At 40.2% G+C, this 26,321-nt stretch overlaps 2 protein-coding genes across 2 annotated transcripts; both read left to right on the top strand.

Moving 5' to 3' along the window:
- Positions 1-291: 291 nt before the first annotated feature.
- On the top strand, positions 292-21,378 carry LOC115411471 (chondrolectin-like). The gene is given in 11 exon segments (XM_030123619.1): positions 292-496; positions 5,272-5,384; positions 5,386-5,448; positions 5,641-5,813; positions 5,903-6,060; positions 10,241-10,291; positions 10,555-10,614; positions 10,698-10,794; positions 11,027-11,368; positions 16,844-16,847; positions 21,368-21,378. Coding segments are annotated over 9 exon segments (885 nt in total). The 5' UTR covers positions 292-408; the 3' UTR covers positions 11,109-11,368; positions 16,844-16,847; positions 21,368-21,378.
- LOC115411462 (NLR family CARD domain-containing protein 3-like) lies at positions 18,635-23,085 on the top strand. Its single transcript, XM_030123596.1, has 3 exons — positions 18,635-18,782; positions 20,957-21,156; positions 21,308-23,085. The coding sequence occupies exons 2-3, from the start codon at positions 21,039-21,041 to the stop codon at positions 23,083-23,085; spliced, it is 1,896 nt and encodes a 631-aa protein (XP_029979456.1). The 5' UTR covers positions 18,635-18,782; positions 20,957-21,038.
- The last annotated feature ends 3,236 nt before the right edge of the window (positions 23,086-26,321 follow it).

Raw genomic sequence — 26,321 nt, 5'->3', positions numbered from 1 at the left:
GGTGTGTTTTTGGTTCAGTTTTTCTGTGGGCTGTGATCTGATGGAGCTGTGAATAAATGCAGTGGATGTGAGCGTCTGTAATGATGGAGGATCAATAAACAGGAGCACAGATGTGTCATAACTGCAGCACAACCCCTGCCGCTCCACGTATTGATCCGCGTCCTCGTTTAAGTGAATTAAAGTCAGCTCTGAACTGTGTGCGTTAATGAAATAGGAGGCTTTGTGTAGAGGGGAGGGGGAGGAGTCTGCAGCCCCTCCCCTCCCCATTTCCTCCGGCTTCACAAACGCTCGAACAGATGAAGACGAACATGGAAGAGATGGAGCAGAAAACCTGAGACGCAGACACTGCTTTAACCGCTTCACTTTCACTTTGTTCCAGGGTTTATTCTCACGTTTTTTTCCAGCATTATGACTTTTCACCAGGTGATGCTGCAGGTTTGGGTGGTTGTCATGACAACAGCGGTCGCCAGGGGAGACGGAGCTCGTGTTGTAAGCGGTGAGTTCCCAAATGAAAGTATTTTATTTCAACAGAGACAAAAACAAAGCATGTCGAAAAAAAACTGTTAAACTTGCATTTTCTTGAGCCACCATCTTTTTTTTCCTCTGTTCTTTTTGTTTGTTTGTTTGTGAAGCGTCTTGGAGTTTCCAAAAAAGTACTATTTGTATTATTATTATTATTATTATTATTATTATTATTATTATTATTATTATTATTATTATTATTATTATTATTATTATCCCTCTGGTATCCCGTCCACCAGGCCCTTACTAAACACCAGGTGTGCCTTTTTCACACACTTGTGGAATAATGTCAAAACATTTTCCTACAGTTTGTTTTAATTCTTTTACACTTTTTTCTGTTTCATCAACTTGAGCCGTAAATAAAAATACCAAATACTCAATAACTGTCACATTTTTTAACCCTTTAAATGCCGTGTTTGTAATGGAAACAAACCTTTTTTTTTTGGATGCAAAAAACACTTTTTTTTTTTCATATACTCCATAAAAAGTGGATCACATATTAGATTTTTTCATCCTGGCATATGTCACTGATTAACTCCAACACTGGTTAATTTGCATTATTATTATTTTTGGCACTGGGTCAAATGTTCAAAAATACTAGCATCTGTCACCAAGTGTGCGTAAAATGCACACCTATAAATCAAACTATTAAATATTATATATGGATTTATTTTTCTCCTGTAATTTGATTTTATTTTTGTAAATCCAGCTCAGTCCTAATCATACAGATCAAATGTTAGAAACAGTGCGTTTTCTGCACACTTGGCAGACAGATGCTAGTCTGGTCATTTTCTTTTGTTTACAATGTGCACATTTGAGTTGGTGGACAGAAGTTTAAAGATCATGCACAAATGAACAACTTTTGAATTCTAACCTTATTTAAATTATGAAAAATAATATGAAGGTTTATAACATGAAGTGCAAAGTGTGCGTAAAAGGCACACCTGGATACCGGAGGGTTACTATTATAAGACCTGGCGTGGCATACAATGGCGTTTCATGAGATCAGTGTCATTTTAAACTAACTCAGAAAACATGACATCTCATGTCTCGTGCTGCCCGTGTCTCATGTTTTGGTCAGACAGTTCATACGTCCTGTCCGAAAAGTCCTGGTCCAGCTTTGGCCCATCCACTCTGTAACAGCCAGAGTGAGTCCACGTTTCTGATGTAAACAATGCTGGTGCATCTGTCAGTTTAACTTCACAGCTGGAGTCTGAAATACTGGCACCGTTGTTTGTTTTTTCTTCTTCTGTGACTTTGGCCCAATTTCCAGCCACTTGCACATGTTTCCTGCCGTTATATGTGGTTGCTATGGAGATTCCTGCTGTTACATGTGGTTGCTACGGGGAAAAGTAGGTCAAAGTTCAAATTTTTTAAGAATTTTTTTTTTTTTTTTCTTTTTTTTCCTCCCATTTACATATAATGGGTGAAATTTAAAATGTCTATAAAAACATAGATTTTATTTCAGTTTACTTCAAACTTGGCACATTTATAGAGTCAGCTCATGCTGACATCAGCACATGCACACACAGATGACATCAGCTGGATCCATGACAAAATAACCTACAGTAGAGGGTCCACACATCCGTCACTTCCCCCCCAGGCCACGCCCCTCTAAGCCCAGGCCACGCCCCTCTCAGTCATACTGTCTTAAACTGACCTGCTCAACAGGACGGAGTACAGCAGTAAACACAGCCAGAGAGAAGGGAACATGTCAGAACATTGTGATTCTTTTTGTATTCGACTTTATTCTCATTAAATTCCAGGTTTTATCTCCATATTTTCTGACTTTCTTCTGGTAGTGCCCAGTGTTTTTCTTTTCTTCTGTGGTCCTAATACTCCGTCGTAGCTTTATTCTCCAGTTCCTCCGTATTTGTAAAACTAGGTTGGCCTCAGTTTCAGTTTGTTTACTAATCATGTAGGAGCACAAGGTTCACAATCACAAAATGAGACAAAAACCAGGAAAGATCTGATCATGAAACCAAGAGCTGCACTAAGAAGGACCGTTAGCCAAAACAATAGGTCATTTCAGGTCTGATTGGACCAAAAATACAGCATCAGTGAATGTTAGCTGACACCAAACAGGATCCACAGATCTAGGTTTGGTTTCCTGGGTTTGTGGATCCATCTGCTTCTGTTTTCTTCGTCTTTGGGTGTCTGTAAAACGATAGCTCCCACTGCTTTAAGAACCTGAAAATACAACCAACCAACAACAGCTCTGCCCCATTTTGGATTCAGTATTGTTCTTCAGTTCAGACAGTACTGAAGCCAACGCTGTCACTCATCTGCCTCTGTCTGGCAGTGGGCGGAGCCACCGTGACTTCCACTAGCAGTACAGACCCTCTGTACATGTGAGGGGCGGGGTTTGTTGTGCCTGAGAACACTTGTTTGAGTTCTGGCTTTAGGTTCTGGTTTTAGCCAGGCCACCTCCACCAAGGAGGTTCTGTTTATGCCGGCGCTGGTTTGTCTGTTTGTCTGTGTGCAAGAAAACTGAAAAAGTTCTGGATGGATTTGGATGAATGTTGATACTGGCACAAGGAAGAAATGATGAGATGTTGGTGGTGATGGGGGGGGGGGGGGGGGGGGGGGGCACTGATCTGCCTTGGTGGAGGTCCACGCTCTATGAGTGCTTCTTGTTTTAGTTCTGGTTTTGGGTTTTGGGTTCTGGTTTTAGTTCTGGTTTTGGGTTCTGGCTTTAGTTCTGGTTTTAGTTCTGGTTTTGGGTTCTGGTTCTGGTTTTAGTTCTGGTTCTGGCTTTAGTTCTGGTTTTAGGTCTAGTTTTAGTTCTGGTTTTGGGTTCTGGTTCTGGCTTTAGTTCTGGTTTTAGTTCTGGTTTTGGGTTCTGGCTTTAGTTCTGGTTTTAGTTCTGGTTTTGGGTTCTGGTTCTGGTTTTAGTTCTGGTTCTGGCTTTAGTTCTGGTTTTAGGTCTAGTTTTAGTTCTGGTTTTGGGTTCTGGTTCTGGCTTTAGTTCTGGTTTTAGTTCTGGTTTTGGGTTCTGGTTTTAGTTCTGGTTCTGGCTTTAGTTCTGGTTTTAGGTCTAGTTTTAGTTCTGGTTTTGGGTTCTGGTTCTGGCTTTAGTTCTGGTTTTAGTTCTGGTTTTGGGTTCTGGTTTTAGTTCTGGTTCTGGCTTTAGTTCTGGTTTTAGTTCTGGTTTTGGGTTCTGGTTTTAGTTCTGGTTCTGGCTTTAGTTCTGGTTTTAGTTCTGGTTTTGGGTTCTGGTTCTGGCTTTAGTTCTGGTTTTAGTTCTGGTTTTGGGTTCTGGTTTTAGTTCTGGTTCTGGCTTTAGTTCTGGTTTTAGTTCTGGTTTTGGGTTCTGGTTTTAGTTCTGGTTCTGGCTTTAGTTCTGGTTTTAGTTCTGGTTTGGGTTCTGGTTCTGGCTTTAGTTCTGGTTCTGGTTCTCTTACTGTCCTGCAGCGTCCACAGTTTTTGTGGATGTGAGTTGAAGCAGACGCAGAGCGGCTGAAGTGGACACATATATATGGAGCTCTTTAGTGGCTTTAACAGGAAAGTGATGATGGTGCAGAACAGACTCCAGCTAATCACTTAAAGTAGCCGGCGGTCCGAGGAGGCCTGGACCAGACTCAGTATTAATCACTGCAGCGTCCACTGGGATTCAACACAGACTGCAGGCAGAAAAAGTGCAGTTTTAATGCACACTGCTGATGCCTCTAATTGGGTCTTTAATGTCAGGAAAAGCTTTCTGCTCCTGGACCCAATGAGGAGGAAATGATCCCAATGAGTCGACAGATAAAGAAGAAACAACAAGAAGAAACGGGGAAGAAAGAAACGTGTTTTTTTTCACATTCTGTTAAAACACAAAAAAAATGATGCAGCGTTTTGTCATTTTACTGCACTGTAAAAAAAAAATCTGTAATTTAACAGAATTTTTACTGTTTATTTTACAGATTGTTTCTGTATTTTTCAGACACAGAAAAATATCAATGAAATGACAAAAACAGACTCTGATTTTACATGTCAAACGTAAAATAACATGAAAAAACTGTAACTGTGAATAACCAGAAAATTTACATTTTTTTAAAAGAAATTTTTTCTTTTTTCACAGAAAAATACAGTTAAAATACATTTGCAAATGTATCGTAATTTCACAAATATTTCTTTTCTATTTATGAGATTAAACTGTTAATTTAAAGTTCAATACTGTAAAAAAAAAAAAAAAAAGAAAACCAGATAAAATTACTGACAATTAACCGTAAAAGAAGTTTTTGTTCTGTCAGTTGAACCAGACTTGTTTTATTAATTGACAAATATCTTGTGTAATTACAGGAGGTTTCACAACAAAAATGTTGAATAAATGTATTTTTGTGAATGTATAACATGTATAAGCACTGATAAACTGTCCAAATACAGTTTTATCAGTGGATTGGACAACTGAGTCTCACTGAAAATTATATATATATATATGTAATTTGATTGTTTTAATATGTGAAAATGTTCTTTATTAAACATTAAAAAGTCAAAAAAATATGCAAAATCTCATGTAAAGTTAGGGCAAAAAACTGCATTTTAATTATGGAAAATTACCGTATTTTTTAAAAAGAGTTATTTTCTGTTATTTAACAGTAGTTTTTGGCACCCCAGCTGCTGGAATATTACTGTTTTTTTTTTTTTTTTTATGTTTTTATTTTTTTACAGTGTTTGTTTGAAATATTTTCTTGTTCTATTCCTGCTTCTGTGATTGTGAATGAGCCCTGACGTTCAGCATGATGTCGTTCTTCTCTGATTGGTCAGGTCAGACGGTGTGTGTGGGCGGTCCTGAACGTCCCTGCTATAAAATCGCGTATTTCCACGACGTGTCGAGCCGCGTCGCGTTCAGAGAAGCTGTTCAGGCCTGCGAGATGGACGGGGGGGGCGCTGCTGAGCATCGAGAGTCCAGGAGAGCAGAGGGACATCGAACACCTGCTGCAGGTACCACCGACCCCGACCGCCCCTACACTCACCTGGAACCGGTGTCATCCTTCCCCCGTTCTCCCCTTCACTCACCTGTTTCCGGTGTCATCCTCCCCCCAACCTCCCCTTCACTCACCTGTAACTGGTCTCCCCTTCACTCACCTGTAACTGGTCTCCCCTTCACTCACCTGTTACCGGTCTCCCCTTCAGGAGCTCAGGTCTGGCGCTGTGGGCGGTCCTGGTTCTGGGGGCGGGATCTCAGATGGGGATTTCTGGATCGGTCTGACTCGTGTGGACGGCGCCGATCAGACTGAAACCAGCCACGCCTTCACTTCCTGTCCGCAGATGTACTATTGGACGGACGGAAGCCCCGCCCCCTTCAGGTGAGTCCGACATGTATGTTCAGAGGAACCTTTAGATGTTTGTGTCTGACGATGACGAGGCGAAGGTGACGTTGGCCGTTCTGACGCAGGAACTGGTATTTTGACGAACCGTCGTGCGGAGGCGAGGCCTGCGTCGTCATGTACCATCAGCCCACCGCCATTCCTGGACTGGGTGGAGCTTATCTCTACCAATGGAACGACGACCGCTGCAACATGAAACACAACTTCATCTGCAAATACGAACCAGGTACCGTCAGCCAATCAGGAGGCAGAGGATGCCTGTAGAATGAAGCGTCCTTTATTTCCTTCCATTCAGCTCAGCGCCTGCAGTGCAGGACTTGGATTTGACCGTTTTTAGTTTTTATGTTCCACTTTATTTAATGCTGCGTTCCAGACCGTTTTTTGAGTCTGTAAGTCACGACTTCAAACCACAACTCAGGACTTTGTAACGTTCCAGGAGAGTCACGCCAAACTGCCTGAGCGCAAGGAATTGTGGGAGTTAGATGCAAACAATCCAGCATGGAGGACCGTACGTTAGGGATGGGAATCGTTAAGAATTTAACGATTCCGATTCCATTATCGATTTTCCTTATCGATCCGATTCTCTTATCGATTCTCATTGGGTGAGGGAATAAAAGAGTCCAAACAGGTGTGTTTGCATGAACTGTCTGTTATATTTCCATCTGCACAGAAAATAGAACATATACAGTATGAACAAATAATAATAATAGATGATGCCGGGCCCGGTTCAGGAGGCTGGGGTGGGGGGGCGTACAGTGAAACTACAGACTCTTTACTAATTCCTCTATTGCTGCATTTCTACTACGTGGAACCGGATCTACTCGGCTTGTCTCCCATTGTTGTGCACCTCATTTCCTTTCCCTTCTTCCCTTCGGAAACTTGTATTTGAGGGGGTATGATGTTTGTTGCCCGCACCAGAACCGGCCCGGCGTTCACTCTGCCGCTACATTCACAAGCACCGCTAAGTAGAGAATCAAATATGTGACATTCCTGTAAATGAATCACATGCTGTGGACAAATGTTTGAGGATATTAGAGGGATTCCACCTTTAGAAGAAATGGAAGCTTTGACAGTGTTCCAGTGGACCTGGTGTGGTCTGTTTAGACCTGGTGTGGTCTGTTTAGACCTGGTGTGGTCTGTTTAGACCTGGTGTGGTCTGTTTGGACCTGGTGTGGTCTGTTTGGACCTGGTGTGGTCTGTTTGGACCTGGTGTGGTCTGTTTGGACCTGGTGTGGTCTGTTTAGACCTGGTGTGGTCTGTTTGGACCTGGTGTGGTCTGTGTGGACCTGGTGTGGTCTGTTTGGACCTGGTGTGGTCTGTTTGGACCTGGTGTGGTCTGTTTAGACCTGGTGTGGTCTGTTTGGACCTGGTGTGGTCTGTTTAGACCTGGTGTGGTCTGTTTAGACCTGGTGTGGTCTGTGTAGACCCGGTGTGGTCTGTTTGGACCTGGTGTGGTCTGTTTGGACCTGGTGTGGTCTGTTTAGACCTGGTGTGGTCTGTTTGGACCTGGTGTGGTCTGTTTGGACCTGGTGTGGTCTGTTTGGACCTGGTGTGGTCTGTTTGGACCTGGTGTGGTCTGTTTAGACCTGGTGTGGTCTGTTTGGACCTGGTGTGGTCTGTTTGGACCTGGTGTGGTCTGTTTAGACCGTTTCTGCCTCAACACCATGTTGGCCACGTTCTGACCAAATCAATGCAGCGTACATGTGATGTCATCACGCATGCACAACGAAGGCAGAATCGTTAAGCAGGCAGACAAACAATTCCAAGGAATCGATCTACTGGGAATGTCAATTCCCATCCCTACCGTACGTTATGTTCATTTACAATCACTAGCGGCATTGTACCCGTGGTGCCATTGTACGATAGCAAGAGAGGCTAAAATCTCCCAGCATACCTCACAACATTTGAATACAGACGTAAAATTGTGCCTAGTACATAGTCAGGCCATGTTTGTATTTTTTTGGTGAGTTTGGCAGAGATCGGGTCTGTGAAGGCTGAGGAAAACCCGTACAAACGCCCTCCTGTGATGGAACATCGATCAGACGGACATCGATGGGAGGGACACTGGGCGGACGGACGCAGAACGTGCATTATAGTAGGATTTCTATCCCAGAGGTGTTTGTTCTTTGCTTATTTGAGGGAAACAGAGGAGGAAAAACAGCATAAGGCCAGAGGAGCTGTTCTACCGTTTGTGTTATTTTTTGTATATTTGGATTCGTATTTGGTTTTACTAGGGCTGGGCAAGTTAATGCGTTATTACCGCATTAATACATTCATTAAATAACGACAATTTTTTTTAATCTCACGTTAATGCTGTTTTATTCTAACTCCTATTCTTCTGCTTGTGTGCGTGTAGCGATTAGCTGCAGATAGACAACAGGTTTACCAAGAAAAGACGGACGCTCAAAACTTGTGTCCAAATCTGTTCCTGTAGACTCACTGTAAAACTGACACATACAAACTGAATCTGTCTGAGTTCTGTTCACTGCCTTAGTACATTTACATGGCATTATACATTTAAATGAATGGGAAAAAGATTGCTAGCTCCATGCTAACTTGAATGGGAAAATGCATAGACACGCTAATGATTAGCATTTACAGATTAACTCAAGATTTACAACGTCTTTTTTATCCAGAAACAAAGGTTCATATCAGAGATATTTGATACTATTCATTCTGACAACAACTGAACAGAAAATACTCACAGACAAATGTTTTTGGGGCCATACAAACAGAGTGAAAGAAACGTGTCTGTTAGTTCCTTCTTATGTCTGAACTGAGTACGGGAACACCGCAAGGACAAAACATACGTTAGTGACACTTATTCCCACCACTAGAGGGCCCCCTTTGTTTACTCTGAACATCTGAACATCACATATTATTGGGCTTATTAGTATTAGTACTGATTAGTGGGACTAAGACTCCTGTCAATCACTCACAGTTGGACATAAACATGTGTAACAGTAGCGGTCTGTTCCATGGACATTTTCATTTGAAATGTCTTCAGATGGTGGGGGGGGGGAGGACACAGGTGTTTGGAAGAACTGACATGTGCAATTATTTTTATCAGCGGAGTACTGCAGTCTGAAATATCACTGAAAGGAAATACACACTGTTGATGCCAGCAACCCCCCCACCCCATATAACTATGTGATTAATCATGATTAATCGCATAGTTATTGTGATTAAAATTTTTAATCGCTGCCCAGCACTAGGTATTAATTTATTCTTGAACTCATTGGACTGAAAACTAGCTAACACTAGAGCAGCTGCCGATTATTCAGAACATTTACAGATAAATAACATCAGATCAATACCTTGTTTTAATAAACAATCTGCATAAACGCCACATCCATGGGGGGGCGCCATTGCTACGTGACGTCAGAACTCAGAACTGGGAGAACATGGATCTAGTACGAGTTCACAGGTGGAAGTCCCAGGTTTGACTGAACATTCCAGAGCATTTACACCAGTAGAAGGATGGAAAAACACCAGTAGAAGGATGGAAGAACAGCAGTAGAAGGATGGAAGAACAGCAGTAGAAGGATGGAAGAACAGCAGTAGAAGGATGGAAGAACAGCAGTAGAAGGATGGAAGAACAGCAGTAGAAGGATGGAAGAACAGCAGTTACAGGTGGACTGGAACGCAGCGTTAGTCTTTGTTGCATCTTTTACAAGTAATTTAAAACAATAACGGTCTTGTTTCTTGTTTAGTTTTTGTCTCATTTCCTCAGTTTCTTTTTTAAATCCTTCATGTTTTCTACAGCTTCTTTCTGTCACTTTCATCTTGTTGCATCTTTTATGAATTATTTCAAAAGACAAATATCATCCTTTAAATCAGCCTTTAAACCACTGGTTTCCAACCTTTTTTTACTCCAGACCCCATTTTAACGTCACAAATTTCAGGCGACCCCAGACATCCAAAACGGAGACATTTTTTTGGCTAAAATTAATTTGTTTTTAATCATGTAATAGTTTGCTATAACATGTTGCAAATAAACGTTAATTTTAGGCAACATTTAGACTATATAATGGAAATTTTTATTAGTAAGTTTTAATTTTTTTTTTTTTTATAAATTATTAGAAATTTCAGGTGACCCATGAAATTCAGAACAGAGACATTTATTTTGCTAAAATTAATTTGTTTTTGATCATGTAATAGTTTGCTATATGTTGCAAATAAATGTTAATTATAGGCAACATTTAGACTATATAATGTTAATTTCAATTAGTAAGTTTTAATTAATTTTTTTTCAATTACTAGAAATTTCAGGCGACCCCATTTGAATTCCAGGTGACCCCATGTGGGGTCCTGACCCCAAGGTTGAAAAACACTGGTTCAAACTGTAATAAAGGTTTGTTGTTTTTGCTGATGATTCCCTTTATTGTGTTGTTTTGTTTTTTCAGACAGTCACCTGGTGAAGGAACAGGGTGACACACCTGTAGTCAGAGGGACAGGTAGGAAGGAACGTCCATATATGGTCAAAACATGAACACTTCCTTCCATCTGTGGGTTGTGAAGCTGTAAACGAAGCTAATATGTCATTGTAGCGACTGTAGGTTTGATTATTGTCGGTCTGTTCATTTCCTGTTCTTCTTCTGTTTGTTTCCTGTTCTTCTTCTGTTTGTTTCCTGTTCTTCTTCTGTTTGTTTCCTGTTCTTCTTCTTCTGTCTTCCACCATGTTGGGATGGTCATGTGATCATGGGTCGTGTTTCCTCAGCGTCGTCACCAGATCGCAGCGCTGACGCTCCTCCTCATGTTATGATGGCCGGAGCATCAGGTACCACCCTGACCTTTGACCTCCTGTCTCCAGCTGTGATTGGTGCTGACTATGACCTTTGACCTTTGACCTGTCTGTTTCAGGGATGCTGCTGGTCTACGTCATAATTCCCACAATCCCCCTGATGCTGCTCATCCTGGTGGCATCGGCCACCTGCTGTTTCCAGATGTTCACAAGAAGGTGAGCACACACTGGGCCTGGACGTAGACCGGCAGGTCCTGGATTAACGGATCCTGGATTAACAGGTCCTGGAACTTGGTCCTCGATCCTGGGGGGGGGGGGGGGGCACTGATATGCCTTGGTGGAGGTTTTGTTTGTTTTTATCTGGTTGTCGTCTGTTTTTTTATCTGTTTGGTGTGTTTTCATGTATTTGTTTTCATCCGTCGTGGTTGTTTTTTTGTCTGTTTTCCAGTAAACCTCGTACTAAGACGCCGTCCGATCCGTCCAACCTGTGGATTTCCCAGACGCCAAAGGGTGACAGTATGGAGGTCTGAGCCACCACGTCAGCTTTATCGTCCTCCACTTCCTGTTTATGTCGCCTTCTGATGATGTCATGCCACCGCTGTCGTCTTTGATAGTGTATCTGATTTCATTTGGAAGGTGATGGTTCATGAAGACTGTAAAAACATGTAAATAACCACATCTCCTTCAGTCACAGTATTGGTGATGCTTTTATTGTGAAAAGTACAAACAGTTTTCAGGATTAATGTGCATTTGAAATCAGAAAATATTCACTGAAATATAAAAGAAAACTGTTTCTGGTTAAACGCTGATGAGGTCTTGTCCAAATATGATCACTTCTGGTTCCAAAAAGCTTCGAAACTACATTTTGGAAACCATTTATTCTTCAGTATTTTTTTTTTTTTTTTTTAATTGTAATTGTAATTGTTTTTTTTGTTTTTTTTGTTAATTTATTGTTCATCTTATTTTCATTTTTAAACAATTTGGAGCTTTCTTTTTTTTTTTCCTTTTGTATATATATATATATATATATATATATATATATATATATATATATATATATATATATATATATATATGAAGTGGGGGGGGTTCAGATTCAACTTTAGCCCAGATTTTCTAATGCTCCCATGTCTTGGGAATACAAAAATGTGAAAAAATTTCAAATCAATCCCCAACCCCCCCACCCTGAAAATTACTTTTTCAGCCCTGAAAACGTGGAGTTTTTGTCAACTTCAAACCTTCTTCACTTTTGATCAAGTACAATGTGTCAATGTGCTCATGCTGGGCCCTTAAATGTTTTTTGGCAGACATGTCATGTCTGCAGTGCTGTGCACTACAGAAGCTGTAGAGTCAAGGTCCAGTTAGAGGTCAAAGGTCACCCAAATGGTCCAAATGCATATGTGATGGAACTCAGCTGTTCATGTGGGTTCTTCCAAATGTTGGGCTCAGGTTCTGTCCTCAGAACACATCTACTGACCACAAACAGCTGACATTCAGTCAGACCCATTCAACACAACTGTTTCCTGTGTATTCTGCACAGACATGAACACAGAACAGACGGCAGTTCCACAGCACTGACAGTTACATGAACCTGTCCTGTGGGGGCAGAGGACAGACCTGGAGCCACAGACAGAAGGTCCTGGGGTCAGTTCAACACCAGGACATGGGGGTGGGGCCTTTAGTCCATGGGGGTGGAGCCTTTCTGTGTCTGTGTGGGTTCTCTCTGGTCCTCTGGCTCCTCCCACCATCCAAAGACATGCTCTGATAGGTTCATGGGTTCATCTAAATCGCCCATAGGTGTGAATGTGACAGTGTGTTTGTCTCTATATGTTCAGTCTGGGATGAACTGGTCACATGTCCAGGGTGAACCCCACCTTCACCCGTAAGTAGCTGGGGTTGGCTCCGCCCCCTGACCCTAGTGAGAATAAAGTGGGTTCAGAAAATGAATGAATGAATGAAGTGTTAGTGCTTCCCTCCTAAATGTATGCTAGTGTTTCCTCCACACTAATGGCGGCAAATTCAAATGGAATGTACATGTTGTAATATTTAGTCTGTACTGTGTCTGTAAAGGGCCAAAGGGGGGGGGGGGGGGGTCCCACCAGGAAACCAGAGGAACAGAACTGAGGACAGATTTGATCAAATGTCAGAATGGTATGAATTTTTGAAAAAACTAGTCATTTTGGTGACCTTTGACCTCCACCATGACCTTGACTTTAGACTGTTCCTAGTCCACAGTACTCTTATGATCCAGTCTGGCACTGACAGGACCATGAACTGTCCCATCATGAACAGATTTAGACACTGAACTGGACAAAAGAGTGGAGGAGCTGAAAGAGCAGATTTTCAGAGTTAAAAAAGTCATTTTTGGGGTGTGGGGGGGTTAGGATGAAAATTTCAAAAAAAATTCCACAGGAGTGCTGAGAACATCTTGTTGCATCAGAAAATCAGGGCTAATGTGGTATTTGACAATAAACCCCCCCCCCCCAGTATAAGATTAACTGAGTAAATAAATCATGAAACCAGTGGGAGACATTTTGGTTCCTCTGTCGTTATGATTCACTTCATCATCATCAACGGCGTCAACTATGGGTGTTTTGTTTCCGATACAGTTTGACAAAACTGGCTCTAGATGATGTTCTGGACCATTAACCACTGAAGACCTGGAGGTGACAGAACCATGTGACAAAACAAAGCCATCCTCCTCAGGTTTGGATCCTAAATGCACAGAAAACCATGTGAAGACGTCGTCACTTAAAGTGCTGTGAAACATCCTGTATCTTTCTGGTAATTGGATCATTTCTGGTGATTTCAGTGGAAATAAGCTGAAGATGTGAACCACTGTGATGGAAGCAGCTGACTGTGAAACTAACCTTCACTTTTCTTGAACATACGGAGCTTCAGTTTCATGTTTGTGAATCTTTGGATAAATTCATTCGATGTTCTTCACGGATTGACCTTGACCTCCTTCTGCTCAGATTCAGTGATCGGTCTGATTTTTTTCCAGGTTTCGGTGTTTTCAGTGTGTGGATGTAGAACTGGGCCGACGACGTGGAGTTAACGAAGCATTTAACGGATCAGTTAATTAGAATCTGACATGAAAGAAGGAATTAACATGTGGTGTTTGAGGCTTTAATTTATTTCAGTTTGACACATTAATGAACTTTTGCCTCTCTTAAATAAAAGTCTTAAAGCTCTTTCATCACTGTTGGTTATTTCTAGTTCACCTCCATTTAATCACTTATCAGAGAATAAAAAACACTGGAGACTTTTGGGTTTCCGTAGCTGTTTCTGTGTCTAGATATTTTCAGTTCATAATGAGTCTGATAGTTTCACTGGACAGAGAAAAAAAACATTGAATTATGATCGAATAATTGCATGAAATCACCTCCATGAATGGATCGACTATTGTTTTATATGAAAATGAATGAAGATGAACGAATGAAAACACTTCCAGTCACTGGTGATGATTCATTTACGATGATTCTGTTATATTTATGAAGAAAAAACTGTACATGTGTAAGCTGTCATTGTCTGAAAACATGTTCTACCAAACAGATAAACTGTCCTTCAAAATAAACGTGGTGAAACTGAAAAAAATAAATACAGATTTTATGACGGACATTGTCTTGAGAACTTCCATGGTTGTAATTGTGTTCTATCAAAATTCTTATAAAATTCGATGATCATCATCATCGTACGGATTCAATGGCATCAAATGAACAAATGAAGGTGTTTTCCATTTGGAAAGACTCTTACTCTTCTACACCAGGGCTCTGCAACTTTTATTATCAGTCAGAGCCATTTTGCCTCGTCTTCCACCAAAAAAAAAAAAAAAAAAAAAAAAAGCCTGGAGCCGCAAAAAATTACAGAGCTTATAAACTTTTAAAAGTTTTAATCTTTTTTTACATTTTATCTGTTCCAACCACTGAATACAACAAACAGAAGTGCAGTGTGGAATGGATTCTGGATTATGATTACTCCAAAAGTACACAGTAAAAGTATTTCATAGTATTTGTGCTAACAGTATATGAAGTACTAATACCAAATATTACAAATTCACATGGTACATATTGGAAAAAATAATTTTATTCATCATTAAATTTAGTCTTTTACACTATTTCACAAGAAAACAAACACTTTTGGAGCTTGGAAGGGATTTTATAGTATGATTACTCCAAAAGTACACAGTAAAAGTAGTTCATAGTGTTTGTGCTAATGGTATATGAAGTACTAATACCAAAAATACCAAATTCACAAGGTTCTTAGTAGAAAAATTAATTTTATTCATCATTGAATTTAGTCTTAAAGCCTATTTCAGATGAAAAAACAAACACTTTTGGAGCTTGGAAGGGATTCTGGTCCCCACTCTACCTGGAAACATGCAGACTAAAGTTGGGAGAAAGCAGCAGAGTCCTGTCTGGGATTTATTTGAATACGACCACAGAGAAGAACACTGTAAAAAAACAAAAAAAAAAAAAAACAGTAATATTCTGGTGGCAGGGGTACTGAAAAAATACTGTTAAATAACGGAAAATAACCATCTCATAAAAATACGGTAATTTTCCATAATTAAAATACAGTTTTTTTGCCCTAACTTTACATGAGATTTTACTCTTTTTTTTTTTTGTTTTTTTTTTGAGTTTTTAATGTTTAATAAAGAATATTTTCATTTATTAAAACAATCCAATTCCCTATAAATATATATATAAACTAGAAGCACTCGGAGAGCGCAGACCTCCGCCAAGGCTGATCAGTGCCCCCCCCCCGTGGGCCCCCCCCACCCCCGATCACCACCAAAATTTAATCATTTCTTCCTTATCCCATTTCCAACAAACCCTGAAAATTTCATCCAAATCTGTCCATAACTTTTTGAGTTATATTGCACACTAACGGACAGACAAACAAACAGACAAACAAACCCTGGCAAAAACATAACCTCCTTGGCGGAGGTAATAATTTTCAGTGAGACTCAGTTGTCCAATCCACTGATAAAAACTGTATTTGGACAGTTTATCAGTGCTTATACATGTTATACATTCACAAAAATACATTTATTCAACATTTGTGTTGTGAAACCTCCTGTAATTACACAAGATATTTGTCAGTGAACAAACAAGTCTGGTTCAACTGACAGAACTAATACTTCTGTTACTGTTAATGGTCAGTAATTTTATCTGGTTTTATTATTATTATTTTTTTTAACAGTATTAAACTTTAAATTAACAGTTTAATCTCACAGATAGAAAAGAAATATTTGTGAAATTATGATACATTTGCAAATGTATTTTAACTGTATTTTTCTGTTAAAAAACTTTTAAAAAAGGGAAATTTTATGGTTATTCACAGTTGCAGTTTTTTCGTGTTCTTTTCCATTTGACATGTAAAATCACAGTCTGTTTTTGTCATTTCATTGATATTTTCCTGTTTCTTGAAAATACAGGAAAAATCTGTAAAATAAACAGTGAAAATTCTGTTAAATTACAGATTTTTTTTTTTTTTTTTACAGTGTGTGTCTTTTCTGTTTCTAAATATAACGTCTCTGTGTTTCTGCTTCCAGCCTCAGTTTATATCAAATCACTTTGGTTTTAATGTGAAACTCTCTGTTGGATTTATTTTTCATTTATTTTAATAGGTTTCCAACTCCTTGTCGACACAAATTTCATTAAAACACTTTAATCTGAATTAATCTGTTAGTCTCATTAATGACAAACTTTAATGAGCTTCTACAGCGGGCCTGTGTTACCATGGTGACGCCCTGAACTGGGGTAAGAATGGAGTCACTGATCAGTTCTGATTACTGATAATTAATCAGTTTTAACATGAGTGTTTTATGTCCAGATGGTTCTTTAGTAAATTGCTGTCAGCCAATCAGAGAGCAGCAACTGGTTTTTGACACATTTATTCTCAGAAAGTTCGAACTTTATTAAAGAAACATTGAACTTCATCATTTCACTGATTCACACTCACATTATTTCATCCGTATTTATTCTTTTTTTTTATTTTTTTTTTTATATTATTATTATTATTCTTTACTTTGATGTTGTTTCATTCATGTGTGTCATTTTGACACATCAGCTGTTTCTCATTTTTCATCCACATTCAAAGTTCTTTACAGATAGTTCATAGTTTTTGTTAAGTCTAGGGACGCACCAATACCGATACAAGTATCAGCATCGGCTCCGATACTCAGTGTGTGTACTCGTACTCATAAAAGTAATCCGATACAAATGCACCGATCCCACTTGTGTCCGTGTGCCATTCCCAGTTCAGTGCAGCAGGTACGAGGAGGAGGAAGAATGTGTGAGTGTGAAGAGTGTGGAGATGGAACCAAATAAATGATGTGATCACAGTAAGGCTGACTGACAGTACCGTTCAGACACAGATACAGACGCAGCCTTCTGTCTGTAATCTGACTACATTCATCTGTTTTCCAGCTGATGGAGGATGAGTACCCAGACAGAGAATACCAGTGGGAGTACGGAGCGGTGCGGACCGCAGCCAGCGGAAGTGAAAACCAAACCTGTCACTCATTTGTCTTTTCTCTTCCTGCTGAAGCTAAACTTTTAAACCTTACAGAGAAAACACTAACATTAGTATCACAGTAGTGTTCCTCTGTCGTCTACAGGTTTGGTATTACTGACTTTCTTCTTCTTCACTAAAAACTTTCCTCTTCTTCGTGGTATTTGTCCAGTATGGTTAATTCAGAGTGGCGCCCCCTGGTGGATTAACTGACAAACGCTCATTCCAACACATTAAATGTCAGTAGCAGCACTTTGTTCCAGTCAGACTAATGACAACGACAATAAAGCACATTTACAAAAGGAACTAACAACTGGAATGGGATTACTAAGGACTAGGATCAGTACTCGGTATCGGCAAGTACTCAAATGTAAGTACTCATACTCAGTCTGGAAAAAAGTGGTATGGGTGCATCCCTAGTTAATTAATTTCAATTATTATTAATTTTGTTTATTATTACTATTATTATTATTGCTCAAATATATATATATATATATATATATATATATATATATATATATATATATATATATATATATATATATATGTATGTATAGATAGATAGATAGATAGATAGATAGATAGATAGATAGATAGTATTTGTGTATTTATTTGAATTCTTCTCCAGCATTAACCATTTGAAAAATAAATGGATTTTGGTTGTCATTATTATTACTGTTAAAATTATTACCATGATTTATAGATGTGTAGTATTTTTTGTACATTTTTACCAATTATTTATTTTCATTAAAAAACAAATACAAACAAATGATTTTTACAAAATACAGAGAGGAAAGGGCTTGAGGGGGGAATCCAGTTGTTTTTCATAGTGGGGCTTTGACACATATGTGCTGATAATATCTAGTTTAAATATGGATATATGAATATATTATTATGATATTACTATATAGGACAACATAGAATATTATATGTCTTTATATATATATATATATATATATATATATATATATATATATATATATATATATATATAATTTTTTTAATTTATTTTTTGAATTAATATCTGGTAGGATAAGTTGTAAATTGGTATTATCACATTAATGTATATAGGAAAAAGGATGTGTGCTATTGTTATTCTATTATTTATTTATTTATTTATTTTTGTTGTTTGTTCGCTTATCAATCATTTAGGTATCAGTACTTATATTTTGTTGGCTGATTTTTGTTTTGATTTCACTGTCTACATGTTCAAAATAAAGATTTCATTCATTCATTCATTCGTTCATTCATTCATTCATTAATAATACTTTTATTTTGTCTTATTTTGTTTTGTAGATATTATACATTCATACAGTATTTGTTTTTTTGTGTAATTCTTATTTTCTTCATTCATTTTTTAGTAAATTCAAATATTACAGACTTATTATAGATGTTTATTACAGATATTATAGATTACAGACAGCTCCACTCCATCTGTGAGCCGCGCAGGTGTATCCGGACATGCGCAGATCAGTGGAGGCAGACTGGAGTGACAGGAGGCGGAAGAGGCGGAGCTAAGACCGTTCGTCCGGTGACAGACAGGAAGTTCGGACGTTAGAACACAAAACAAACCCAAAGTAAAGAAGAAACAACAGGAACCGAACCGCGCCGAACCACCAGGGTAAATGAAGCCGGACGTTAAACCGCTGAGTGAAATGGACGCGTCTCCGTTTCCGGTTTTCAAAGTAAGGCGTTAAAACGTGTGTGCACGTGAGTACCATAAGAATTTGAAACTTAAGGAAGTTAGTACAAATAATACAAAGTGATTTTACTTTGTACTTTTGTTACTTTTACCATTTCTTCCTCACATACCACTTGTATTTGTGGAACCACATCGTCCTAATAAAGTACCGTACTTACCAGTACCATACTGTGTATTTATTAACGAGGTGAAGTTAGCAGCGGCTTGGATATAGAGGGTCTGCACATACGTCACTTCCCCCCCAGGCCACGCCCCTCTCAGTCAGACTGAGTGTCTTAAACCAACCTGTTCAACATGACGGAGTATAGCAGTAAACACAGCCAGAGCAAAGGAACATGGGAAATCTGAAATTAAATGAAGGACAGTTGGACTGGACATGGATCTGTACGAGCTACCAAAGAACAAGTGGTCCATGAACACTGACATGTGGACACAAATGGAGGATCCAGACCTGATCCAGGGGGGAGGGGGTCAGCGCTATTTGGACCTGAAACTAATATACATGGTTTCATCAGGACTGACAACCAGGGTCCAAAACTAGGACCAGAACCAGCTGATCCAAAGGGTCCAAAACTAGGACCAGAACCAGCTGATCCAAAGGGTCCAAAACTAGGACCAGAACCAGCTGATCCAAAGGTCATTTCCAGTAGACCATGGACTGACTCCAGTGAATATATGCATGATCTGCTGGGACTGAGCAGATTTACTGAGTCTAGTTCAGATCCAGGACTTTATCCAACACAGATACTACTGCTGTGGACCAGCAGGGTACGACTTTATTCTTGTAATATTATGGCCACATGTTCTGGGATGTGACCTCTGTAGCTTCACCTGATGAGTCTGAAAACATTCGGTTTTGTTGGTAAAAAAGGAAATCCACATTAAAGACTTTGTATGATTAGAGGGAGAACTCCATGACAATGTGAATTAGGGATGCATCAATACCGCTTTTTTCCAGACCGAGTACGAGTACCTACATTTGAGTACTTGCCGATACTGAGTACCAATACGAGTACTTAATAATCCCATTCCAGTTCTTTGTAGGGCTGAACGATATGGACAAAATTTCATATCTCAATATTCATGCCAGATATCTCGATATCGATACGATACAATATGACTACAGGTTCGGTGAAAACCAAGCATTTTTCAGAAAAATACAAACATCATAATACAAAAGAATGTGGAAAGTGCAGTTTTATTCATAAGAACTCACTGCCAGTCATCAACATTAACATAAAGTACGAATAAATGAATTACAAATCAGACATTTTACTGCAGCTCTGCTTTACCAATAAATAACAAACATATGCAGCAGCTGGTGGAAGGTGAAATATTGAAAGTGCATTCAAGTGCAACATGTTCTATTCTTCTAAAGACAACAGAAGTGTTTACAGAAAATGCATTTGCTACTCACAGAACAGAGGTAGTTACAGCACAACTTCTACAGATTCTTTGCCAGGAACACTGGCTTGTTAACCGTGTCTGGCTTCAGACAGGACATCTCACAACTCACAATGTTGCCTGATGCACTAAAGATTCTCTCTGAGGCAGAGCTGGTGGCCTGCATGCACAGTTTCATTTCCACTTCTGCTGGCAGCGGTCTGCACCGCTCTGTACCCCCGGCCGAGCCCCGGGTAGTTGTCCTAAATGTGTCAGTAGTTTTTCTCTAACTCCCACAGTGGCTCTTTGAACAGATCCTCTACCTCCATGGTTCCGCTGGTATTCTCTGTCTGGGTACTCATCCTCCAGCACCTGGAAAACAGATGGAATGTACGCAGAGGACGGACAGTAGGCTGCGTCTGTATCTGTCTGTGTCTTTAACTTTACTTGCAGTCAGTGTTACTTTTATCACCATCATTTATTTGGAAAAATCTCCACACTCTTCACACTCACACACATTATTCCTCCTCCTCGTACCTGCTGCACTGAACTGGGAATGTCACATGGCCGTAAGTGGTATCGGTGCAGTTGTATTGGATTACTTTTATGGGTATGAGTACAAGTACATACACTGAGTATTGGAGCCGATGCTCAATACTTGTATCGGAATCGGTGCATCCCTAATGTGAAGGATGTTGACTCTGATGAAGACTAACTGACTAATCATCATTCTTGTACATCGCATGTAAGAAACACCTGAATTTGTGTCCACAGAGACAGGAAGAGGACACCTGGTAGATCCAGTATCCTGTTTTTTTGTGTCAGAACATCCTGAGTGATAAAGTGTGGACCAACTATGGACACTGGTTCTGCAGATGAAGTCTGCAGGGACCAGTTTGGTTCATCAGGAGACCCCCCGTGTGAAGAAACATCCAGAACCAGAACTGGACCACAGATGGACACCACTGTACAAAGTAAGACTGGACATGTGTCTGGACACAACCTCACATCTGAAAACACAAACAACAATTTCACTACATTTTCTTTAGGTTTTTCTCAGTTACAATATTTTTGGGAAACTGAAAAATCTATGTAAGTTACTTAACTTTTATTATTTTCTTTCAGTGAAGGTTTTAGAAGAACATAAGCTCAGTCTGAGGAGCAGATGTGAATGTGTGGCTGAAGGAACCGATGAAGCAGGAAGTAGAACCAGTCTAAACCAGATCTACACTGAGCTCTACATCACAGAGGGACAGAGTGAAGACGTTAATACCCAACATGAGGTGAGGACGCTGGAGAGGGTTTATGAGAAGATCATCCACGACAAACCAATCAGGTGTCGGGACATCTTCAAAGCCCCTCCAGACCAGCAGAAACCCAGAGTGGTTCTGACCAACGGTGTCGCTGGAGTTGGAAAAACCTTCTCGGTGCTGAAGTTCACTCTGGACTGGGCCGAGGGTTTAGAAAACCAGGACATCAGTCTGGTGGTTCTGCTGTCCTTCAGAGAGCTGAACCTGGTCTCAGATGAGCAGTACAGTCTACTGACGCTGCTCCATGTTTTCCATCCAACATTACAGAAGGTCACAGCAGAGCAGATCAGCGTCTGCAAACTTCTGTTCATCTTCGATGGCCTGGATGAAAGCAGACTGTCACTGGATTTTAACGACTCTGAGGTGGTTTCAGACGTCACACAGAAGAAACCAGTCAACGTCCTGTTGACCAACCTCATCAAGGGGAACCTGCTTCCATCAGCTCTCATCTGGATAACTTCCAGACCTGCAGCAGCCAATCAGATCCCTCCTTCATGTGTGGACAGGATAACAGAAGTCAGAGGATTCACCACTGATGAGCAGAAGGAGGAGTACTTCAAGAAGAGATCCAGTGATGAAGATCTGTCCAACAAAATCATCTCACACATCAAGACTTCGAAAACACTCCACATCATGTGTCAAATTCCACTCTTCTGCTGGATCAGTTCTATGGTTCTGGAGCACATGTTGACTTCAGACCAGAGAGGAGATCTGCCCAAGACCCTGACCAACCTGTACTCACACTTCATCATGGTCCAGACAAAGAGGAAGAAGGAGAAGTATGAAAAAGGGCATGAGACCAGTCCAGAAGAGCTGACAGAGGCTGACCGGGAAGTTCTTCTGAAGTTGGGTAGATTGGCATTTGAACAACTGATGGAAGGAAACATCATGTTCTATGACGAAGACCTGGAGCAGTGTGGTCTGGACGTCACAGAGGCCTTGGTTTACTCTGGAGTTTGTACAGAGATCTTCAAAACAGAGAGAGTGATGTTCCAGAAGACAGTCTACAGCTTTGTTCATCTGAGCATTCAGGAGTTTCTGGCTGCAGTCTACATCTACCACTGTTACACCAACAGGAACTATGAAGTACTGGAGGGGTTTCTGGAACGATGGGACCGTAATTCAACACTGGAGGTCTTCCTCAAAACAGCCCTGAAGAAGTCCCTCAATAGTAAAAATGGTCACCTGGACCTGTTCATTCGTTTCCTTCATGGCCTCTGTCTGGAGTCCAACCAGAGAGTTTTAGGAGATCTACTGGGTCCAACAGAGATCAGTTCAAAAACAATACAGATAGTCATACACAACCTGAAATCTATGGAGCCTATGTGTATCTCTCCTGACAGAAACATCAACATCTTCCACTGTCTGACAGAGATGAACGACCAAACTGTCCATCAGGAGATCCAAGAGTTTTTGAAATCAGGGAAGAAACCACTAAAGAAATTGTCTGAGATCCAGTGTTCAGCTCTGGCCTACATGCTGCAGATGTCAGAGGAGGTTCTGGATGAGTTGGCCCTGAATAAGTACAACGCATCACTTGAAGGACGACTAAGGCTTATTCCAGCTGTGAGGAACTGCAGAAGAGCTCTGTAAGTCTTGATATAAACATTAATGCTATTGATCTGTGATTTGTCACGTCTTGCTTTGCTTAACCTGGTGGAAGTTCAGGGAGTTGAATTAGGATTTTGAGGGAGGGGCTTGGTGGTGGGCCTTCAGCTATGGAGCCCAGCTTGAAGAAACCCATGGCCCTGCCCTCTTGGGAACCTTGCACTGTGTAGACTGGTTGGGAGCTGATGGTGTACCTTTACGATCTGATCCCTGGTTGCCAAAGTTTGCTCTTGAGTTTCTCTAGTGCTAAGGGAACTTCGGCTGGTGTGAGTAGTTGACAGGCACCAGATTCTGTTTGTTATTCAGCTATATCTTTATCTCCTTGAGGGGCTGGACTCTTTTCCACTTTGAAGTTGTCTGGGATGAGAGTCAATGAGCAGGTGTAGGTTTTCTCTAAATCCCCCTGGCTCAGTTGGAGGTTTGTTTCAGTTGCTTGAAGTTATGTACTGAACAGCAGTTTGGAGAAGTCTCTTTCAGTTCCTGGATCGGGTGTTGGAAAGTCCTCTCTCTGGGGGCTTCATGGTTCTACTGGGGGACTCGGGAAATTACAAAAACATGAGCCTTGTCTGAGTCAAGTTGTCTTCTGTTATTTGACTTAAGTGCTAAACGTAGTTCATCGTAATGAATACCTTGAGCATAAAGGAGTTCACAACACCCCCAAAAAACCTTGGCAATAGGTTGTGGAATGCCTTTAGTTGTGTTATCAGACTAGCAGCTACATGTTCAGACTTTCAACTTTCAGCTTAGGGAGTCCAAATGGGCCATGGTCAACACCTTTTCTAAAGAGACTACACAGTTGTGACCTTAAGTTTGTGCTTGTTGTAACAGTAACTCTGGACCCTGTCAGTGGACACCAGAGGTACAGGGTGACGTTAAGCTAAAAAGGGAGTCCTACCAAGGTTGGTCAGCTGATCACTGTGGCTTTAATGATTTCACCTAAGAAGTTCAAGGCTATGGAGCACAACTTTCCGTTTGAAAGGTCTGGAAAATGACAGTAGTGTTTAACCCACATTGTCTACACTGGGGTTGAAGTTCTGTTGATCTGACTGGAAATAGAACCAGTTGGTAGAAAAACTGCTTAGAGCAGGGGTGTCAAACTCATTTTAGTTCAGGGTCCAGATTCAGCTAAATTTGATCTGAAATGGGCCGGACCAGAAAAATAATAATGTAATAATATATAAATAATGTCAACTCCAAACTTTTCTCTGTGTTTTAGAGCAAAAAAAGTTAATTTACATTATGAAAAGGTTTACATCTACAAACTATCCTTTCAAAACAATAAACAAACTGAAAAAATCAGTGTAATTTGAACAATATTCTGCCTCAGTTTATCATTTACACATGTACATTATAACTTACAGATCACAGTGGATCTACAAATACACAAAACATTGAGTAACAGGCAGAATATTGTTAAAACTGTACTTGCTTCTCTTAAGATATTTCAGGTTATTTGCATTTTTTTTTGCAAAATTATACTTTGTTTTAGTGTAAATACATGAAAATATTTACATTTACAAAGAGAAACATTTGGAGTTGTCATTATTTTTATGTTATTGTGATAGTATTTTACTGGTGTGACCCACTTGAGATTGAATTGGTCTGAATGTGGAACCTGAACATTGTTAATTCTTAGTGTAATTTTTGCATTTCACAAATTCATCCTGCAGGGCCGGACTGGACCCTTTGGTGGGCCGGATTTGGCCCCCAGGCCGCATGTTTGACACCTGTGGCTTAGAGGTTCAGCTCAATTCCTCTGGGATGGCTTTTACAACAGGATCAAAAGAACCAGTTTAGGTGGTTCATCTGGTCCAGATACCTCCTACATGAACCCTCATTAGGTGTAGGTAATTACCTCCACCAAGGAGGTTATGTTTTTGCCAGGGTTTGTTTGTTTGTTTGTCTGTCCGTTAGTGTGCAACATAACTCAAAAAGTTATGGACAGATTTGGATGAAATTTTCAGGGTTTGTTGGAAATGGGATAAGGAAGAAATGATTAAATTTTGGTGGTGATCGGGGGTGGGGGGGCCCACGGGGGGGGCCACTGATCAGCCTTGGCGGAGGTCTGCGCTCTCCGAGTGCTTCTAGTTCCAACTGGGACAAGAAGGCCATGGAGAAGTAGGTCAGGGATTTACTGCTGAGGCCTGGACCTGGATAAGTGGCATCAAATTGAAGAATGGTTGAGTTTGCATAACAATCATTTCATTTTAAATCTGTCATTCACAGACTCTCTAACTCTTCACTCTCTGAGACTCACCTTGAAGTTGTGGCCTCAGCTCTGAAATCGAGATCTTCTCATCTAAGAGAACTAGACCTGGGTTATAGCAGCCTGAAGGATTCAAGTCTGGAGATACTTTCTGGTGGATTGCAGAGTAAGAACTGTAGACTTGAGACTCTGAGGTCAGTTCACCATCTGTCTTTGGATATATTACATGTTTTGTCTCATAAATTGGAGTCTGTCATTGTACACTGAACAAAAATATAAATGGAACACTTTTGTTTTTGCTCCTATTTTTCATGAGCTGAACTCAAAGATCTAAACTTTTTCTTTGTTTACAAAAGGCCTATTTCTCAGATATTGTTCTCAAATTTGTCTAAATCTGTGCTTGTGAGCATTTGTCTTTTGCTGAGATAATAGTTCAGGTTAGACTCAGAGTTTGTTGAACCTACTTTGTGAAATGGACATCAGGGGTGTCCAGTCCTGTTCCTGGAGATCTACTATCCTGCTTGTTTTAGATGTTTCCCTCTTCCAACACACCTGATTCAAATGATCAGCCTATGATCCAGCTCTGCAGAAGCCTGATAACGACCATCAGGTGGACTGGAAAAGGGAAACATCTAAAACATGCAGGACAGTAGTACTTACTCTGGAAATCGTTTTCTACATTATAATAGTTTTTTTTTTTCCTTTGCAGGTTGTGGTGTTGTGGGTTGTCGGACATCAGCTGTCTGGTCTGGGCACTGAAGTCCAATCCTAGCCACCTGAGACACTTGAACCTGGGTGGGAACAGAGATTTGAAGGGTTCCGGAGTGAAGCTGCTGTGTGATTTTCTGCAGAGTCCACTTTGTAAACTACACACTCTTCGGTCAGGTGGCATGTTTAGTCTTTTCTCAGATTAATATGATGTGAAAGTTGCAGTGACAGTAAAGTACAGATATAAAACTCATATTATACTGGTTCCCATTGAATATCTTCATCCGAAAATGTATTTTGTGATTCA

The sequence above is a fragment of the Sphaeramia orbicularis genome, chromosome 20 (genome assembly GCF_902148855.1).
Source record: "Sphaeramia orbicularis chromosome 20, fSphaOr1.1, whole genome shotgun sequence".
Classification (NCBI taxonomy): Eukaryota; Metazoa; Chordata; class Actinopteri; order Kurtiformes; family Apogonidae; genus Sphaeramia; species Sphaeramia orbicularis.
This window is presented reverse-complemented; position numbering and strand designations above follow the sequence as displayed.